This window comes from Mastomys coucha, unplaced genomic scaffold (genome assembly GCF_008632895.1).
Source record: "Mastomys coucha isolate ucsf_1 unplaced genomic scaffold, UCSF_Mcou_1 pScaffold1, whole genome shotgun sequence".
Taxonomy (NCBI): Eukaryota; Metazoa; Chordata; class Mammalia; order Rodentia; family Muridae; genus Mastomys; species Mastomys coucha.
This window is the reverse complement of record NW_022196891.1, coordinates 87,013,197-87,019,810: the sequence shown is the minus strand read 5'-3', so window position 1 is coordinate 87,019,810 and position 6,614 is coordinate 87,013,197. Positions and strand designations below refer to the sequence as shown.

The 6,614-nt window shown below is 50.0% G+C and overlaps 1 protein-coding gene across 4 annotated transcripts in view; it reads right to left on the bottom strand.

The window, feature by feature from the left end:
• Positions 1-1,345: 1,345 nt before the first annotated feature.
• Positions 1,346-6,614, bottom strand: part of Ptpn14 (protein tyrosine phosphatase non-receptor type 14) — a 150,962-nt gene continuing 145,693 nt past the window's right edge. For all 4 annotated transcript variants that reach the window (XM_031338535.1, XM_031338563.1, XM_031338546.1 and 1 more), the window contains exon 19: positions 1,346-5,140. In XM_031338535.1, coding sequence (XP_031194395.1) covers positions 5,012-5,140 — 129 coding nt within the window. In that variant the 3' untranslated portion in view covers positions 1,346-5,011. The remainder of the gene's footprint in view (positions 5,141-6,614) is intronic.

Here is a 6,614-nt window from a genome sequence, read left to right as displayed (position 1 = left end):
CCCCCACCCCAAGCCTTGGAACCATTCTTCCTTAAATTAAGAATTCCTCCATGGACATTTTAGAGAGGTTTAAGACCATGGTTCTTTGCCAGATTTTACTTTCGTAGGAGCTTCGTGGACAGGTAGGGTAACATTAAAAGTGAGCTTCAGAGAGAGCTGGTCTGGAAAGCGAGTGAGCCAGCAAGGAAAGCTGGTAGTGTTCTGGGTAGACAAAGTGACCTGGAATGCAGACAGTGACTTTATACAGGGGTAGCGCCTCGTCCAGCACTCACCATCACCACACAGCCTGGTGTTTGTATACACATGACTTGCACAGGCACTCACAAGCATGCAGTGTCAGGCAAGGAGTCTCCAGGGCGACTGTCCGGATGCAAAGACCACACATCACCACAGGAAGCAGGTAAGGAGCACAGGAGAAGTCGATCTCAAAGCCAGATCACAGCCTTCCCTGGGGCACTGCATCAGAGTTTCCAATCCTGACATCACTGCAGGGTTCAAGTAAGTATCTGCCCAAAGGATTCTGGGTAAGAAATTCAGGGGTGATCTAACCTCTCCCTACAGTCTTTGCACAAGCTCTGAGCAACTTTTCGTGAATGATGGCCCTGCTGGCAAGAGTATAGCAGAAGAGTCACTTTCTCTATGCAACAGTTAACCATATTTAGGCTGGCATTTGCTCCAACCCTCCTGCCAGACAACCAAATGCCCTTTGGTTTATCTCTAAAATGAGGAGGCTGAATCCAGCTCCGAAGAGCAAGAACCGATCTCCAAACTGAAGTACATTATCCATCCGTGAAACTAAAGGGTGCCAGATCCCCGGTGCCTGGTCAAGCACAGGCTAACGGGAACACGTCAGCGTCTGAGAAAGGTGATGTAATGTAATAAACAGCAAAAGTTATGAAGGACTGAACACACCGGGCGAAAGCACTCACTTCCCCCAAGGTTATAATGGAAATGCAAAAGCTGAGAATAAGAAAGGGGATGAATGGGGACAAGCTGCTGGACCAGTGTCCCAGCTCCCCTAGAGTAACTGACATCTGGATAAACTGTGTTGGCAGTATATGTTGAGCACACTCTCATATGTCCCCAGACATGTGGATACTACATTCTCCAGCTGTCCCCGGAATGGTGATTTGCCACCGAAGGACCAAGAAGCGAGTCCGGTACGATTGATTCTACCTCTATGCTCATACTGTAAAAACCCTCCAGAGCTAACTGTGACTCACTCCACCCTGCAGAGCCAACACATCTGTCACTCATCAAGTCATGGGTCACCAGGGAATATGCCGTTCCCATGGAAGACCCAAAGCTCTCTGCTAGAAGCTGAGGGAGCCGGAGCTGCCACTCGTGGAGGGAGAACACTGAATGAGAATTTGGCTGCCGCCGGCTGCCTGGCTGGAGAGCCAGCGAGATGCAGCAGCGTCAGAATCTTTGGTAAATGCAGAAGCTGAGGGCCGGACGGCAGTGACCAGGCTCTCCCTGGACAGCTCATTTCTAATACTGAGAAGAAATGAATAAATTATTATGAGCAGGGGTCAGGGCTAATCATGTTCCTTGAGTTTATTCTAGAATGCCCCGGTATTCTTGCCCTCTCCACCTCAGGTAACAGGTACATCTTCTCCAAGCGTTAATTAATACACTAAATTTGCTCTCTCCATCAGACATGCCACTAGAAATGGGGCAACCTAGAAGGCACGGGGTGCTTACTGACTGCAGCTGGTAGTCGACAGGGTCTGGCCTGAGCGTCCAGGAAGTGGCAGAAGACTACACAGCAACACGTCCATCGACCCTGCCTGTCAGTATTCAGGGGCGCCTCCCAGCCCAACCAGATGCAAGACCAGCACAGCCAGATAGCAAGGTCACAAAAGAACCAGTTCTGTGTCCACTAGCTTAATTGTAGAAAAGACAAATGGCGTCACATCCTTCTGGGACTAGGGAAGAAACAATTATTATGTATTCAGTCTGTCTGGAAATTCACTACAGGTCAATCTATGGGAAACTAGAGAAGATAGGAGAATGCTGACTGGCAGGAGGTAGCTGCTGAAAGCGGAGGCTGAGAGAGGGCAGGGTAAGGCTTGCTTAGGAGCTGCTGGTTGTGTCCCTGAGGACCATGTCCTGACGTGGAGGTGGCTGAGAGAGCCCAAGACTGCTGAAGACTTGGGTGGGTGCTGGGGGGACGGGATGACAGCTTGCTTCTAACCGTGACTAATCCCTCTCTCATAGCAGCGAAAGTCTCCCAAAGGGAAAGCATTAAATCAACTCTTGTTACATGATGTGGTCCTCCCCGGTATCTGCGGCTCAACTCCAAGTGAGCAGAGGAGCCCGTCTTCACCTGAGTAGAGCGACCTACATGCCCAACACTGTTTTCTCCTCTACTTCTTACTGAAGAAAGAAGCATTTGCGGGATGTGGGATGCCCCTGGGATTCCACCTGAAGTCACTGCAGAGCCTCCTAAGACCAGCCAGCCACGGCTCAGCCAGACAGTCCACAGGCTCACTCTTAACGCAACTACCAATCTCAGGAATGAAGACACCCTGTTAAGCAGCCAGGATACAGAGACCCCCGAACCAGGACAAAGGTAGACGTAGGAAGATGAGTGTAAGTAAAAAAGAGCGGTTTCACTGGAAAACCTCAACGCCTGGGCCAGCCGGCAAGCAGTCCACTGCTCTGCTGTGAGATGGGATGTCTTACTGGCTCCTGTTTTAATTTCCCCCTCCTTCAGATCCAAACTGTGGCAATGGGCCCTGGCAACTCCACCTCTCGTCCCCATGCATCATAGGGTACCTTTCCAAAAGGCCTAACCAGATAACTAATTTAATACACTTTGCTTCAAGGTTTATTCCTTGGCTCGCTTCCCAGATAGAAAGCATCTCTGGGCAATTATTATGCAGATGCCACTTTAAATGCCTGATGATAATTTAACCAGAGACCCACAGGGACTTACAGGGGGAACGGGAAAGGAATTCGGAATAAGCAATGGTGTTTGAGAATGGAATACGTGCACGTGTGGGACACTTAAATGTTTTCCTTTGGGTCTCATCATGTGTTGGCTAGGAAGTTGGGTAGCGAACTGACATCTTCCCTGTACCTTGTTCTGCTAACATAGGGTAGAAACAGCCCGAGTGACCAGTTCAAAGGGACGTCATTACCTCCTTGCTGCCCATGGGAGACATTCTGACCTACTAAAGCTTAGAGACAACAGGAGAGGATCAGCGATCTTCATTACATAATGAAAGCGTAAGTGGGACCGACCGTCAGGACACGTAAAGGGGAAACATCGTCAAAGCAAGTAAAAGAGACTTCCCACCCTTGATACTCTTAACATTTCCCCCAAATACCCATGACGGAACTTACACAGTACGCCAGGTCCACAAGGCTTGCACACATAGGTCCCTGATGCAATCTGCACGGTGGAAGGGAAGCTGGAAGCCCCTCCTCTACAGACTCTGAACCCACAGATGCCATAGCAGCATCAGCACCAGCACCGCCCCGGCCCAGGGGGAAGACGGCTTGGCTCATCTTCCAGAGGAGTTAAATGGAGAATCTGCTGTCATCCGCATTCACTGGTGGGTGGGGACAGAAGCCACAAAGACACACACTTTCTGTTTGGTCTCAGGAAAAAGGGGCAATGTTAACTGTGGAGGAAGACCTGACAAGGTCAGTTCCACCAGCACACAGTTTAGAAAATTACACTCTAAGAAAAATTAGACACAGGCAGAAAAAAACTGGGCTTGAAATCGAACGTGGCCATCACTGACCCGACTGGGTTCCACAGGAAAGGGAAGCCGTGGAAGGTTTTGGAAGAGACAGTCTTAGCATTCATTACAAGGGGCCATGGTGGCCCGTATGTGGTAGGACGCACCTGAAATCCCAGCGCCTGGGATGGAGAGACGTAGAGATTAGGAGCCATCCTCTTAGCTACACAGCTAAGTCAAGATCACCCAGGAACCCCGCCTCAGGACAAGGAAGCCCTAAGAGGAACCAACTCAGCCCTCATCAGATACAGCCTAGAATCAAGCAGCACACAGTGAGTTGGACACGGGTGTGTGCCTGCCGGGCAGGGTCCTACTAAGTGCCAGACAGCTCCCAGGTGTGAGTTTCCTTAAGACCCTTCTAACAACTTAGGGACGGATAGGAAGATGGACCTAAGTGCACCTAAACTTCATCTTCTACGTCGCCATCCGACACACTCAACGTTGTGTTGATAAGAATCTACACCACACCCCAATTCCATTCCCACCCTGGTGTGTTATCTTCTCACAATCAGGCAAAGGGCTGAGCTGTACAGGCAAAGGCTACAGTGTTGTGAGACAAAGCAGCAGGTACCCAGCCCCAACGTCCATCACTGTGTCAGACTTTGGAGCCAGAAGAAGGGGTGAGAGAAAAGACAGCAGTGCCCCCACTTCCCAAAGATGGCATCACCACCCTTCGAGGCACCCTGCTCTCCAGCCAATCCCGCCTCTCACCTGGGCTTAGCGAGAGAAGGATCTCTGAGGGTGAGGGCGGAAGTCCAGGAGAAAAAAGCAAGCACCCAGGGAGGTGCAGGAAGCCCGTGTGGAAAGGGACATTCTCAAAGACCTTGACTCTCTCCCTTCCAGCTAAGGATGAATTCTTTCTCTCGCCACTCTTGACTGGGGACCTTATCCATCTGTCTGCAGCTTCACTAGAGGTGGTTTCTCTTTATGCCTCTGTGTCTAAAATGTCCCGCGGGGCCACCACCTTCGCTCCCCCGAGGCTTACACTGCAGATCAGTCAACGTGTGGTTCAAATGAGAAGCACTATATTATCGTGAAAAAAAAAAGCATTATAATAACTCACAGAACTTATTCCAAAGAGGGAAAAAAATAAATTATCTCATATAAAATAATACATGATGTTTGTAAGTAACTCTGGCTCCCGCCTGCGGCCAGCTATCCGCCTCCGGCTGGGGAGGCAGATGTTGTCTGAAAGTGGTGCCCCCTGCAGGACAGAGCTGGGTCCCTCTCCTCCAGAAGCTGCATCCTGGAGGAGGGCATCAAATGAGCCTGGAGTTCTGCAGGAACTGGACGAGGACTTGGTAGACGAACTTGTACTGCGCGATGGTCTGGATCATGAACATCCTCTGCTCCCGGAGGAACCGCAGCATCGTAGGCACTTCCACCATCTGCAAGGGGACAGAAAGGGCATAGAGGCTGAGACAGGATGCCTCTCCTGAGGTCTTCCCCTCTGCCTACTGCTGACAACCAGGAAGGAGGCGGGGCTAAGGGTTCTGACCCTCCAGGGCTTTAGGAATCTGCTCTGTGCCAGAGCTGGGGACCCCATCATTGGTGTGGTATCATTCGCCCATGTTTGTGTGTGTTTACTTGTGTGGGTGAATCTGAAAGCTGTTTAAACCTACACTGCAAGGTTCTCAAAGCGGTGGACTGGGGCAAACCCCAAACACCATTCCTTTCCTCCCCGCCCTCCCCTTTATATATAGGTTGAGAAAAATCTTGAACTCACTCTGGAGTCTAAGCTGACTTCAAACACATGATGCTCCTGTCTCAATGTCCTCAAGTTAGCTATTTATTTATTTATTTTTTTTAAAAAAAGATTTTACTGGGGCTGGAGAGATGGCTCAGTGGTTAAGAGCACTGACTGCTCTTCAAAGATCCTGAGTTCAAATCCCAGCAACCACATGGTAGCTCACAACCATCTGCAATGAGATCTAAAGCCCTCTTCTGGTGTGTCTGAAGACAGCTACAGTGTACTTATATATAATAAATAAATCTTTTTTTTTTTTTTAAAAAAGATTTTATTACATTTATTTGTGTATGTCCTGGGGACCAAACTCAGGTGGTAAAGTATGCCATCAAGTACCTTTACACACAGACTCGTCTTGCTGGCCCAGATATTTCCTTTGTGTGGGGTGTGGATACTCATGTACAGGGTATGTGCATGTATGTTCACAGCAGTGTGTATGGTTGCGTATACTCAGAGGTGGGCATCGGATGCCCTATGCCTGTGAGACAGAGTCCCTCACTGAACTGGAGCTTGCTGTTTCTCATCCAGGTCGGCTGGCCAGTAAGCCCCAGCACTGTGGTGTCATGTCATGTCATGTCATTCCCGCCCTGTGTTATCATCTGTGTCCCGTGTGTCTCGTGTCTCCCCTGGCTTTCAATGTGCTTATCCACACCTAGCTTTTCATAGATGCTAGGAATATGCTTGACAAGTGAGTGCTTACAGCCACTGGCATAACTTACGGCCATTGGGATATCTCACAGCCACTAGGATATCTTACATCCACTGGGATATCTCATGGCCACTGGGATATCTCACGGCCACTGGGATATCTCACGGCCACTGGGGTATCTCACGGCCACTGGGATATCTCACGGCCACTGGGATATCTTACTGCCACTGGGATATCTCCTCAGCCCTCAAGATACTTCTTTTCTCGAGTGACAGCCACCTCCAAATCTGCCATCCCTCCCTGCCTCCCAGCCTCCTCTTCCACCATTTCTACTTCTCTCATATCCCCTTCCACCCTCGTTACCCCCACCATCATGCCTACTGTCACCTCTACCCCCACCCTCACCCCCAACATCCCCAGCCCTATCCTCATCCCAGCACCCCAACCTCCATCCTCGCCCCTATTC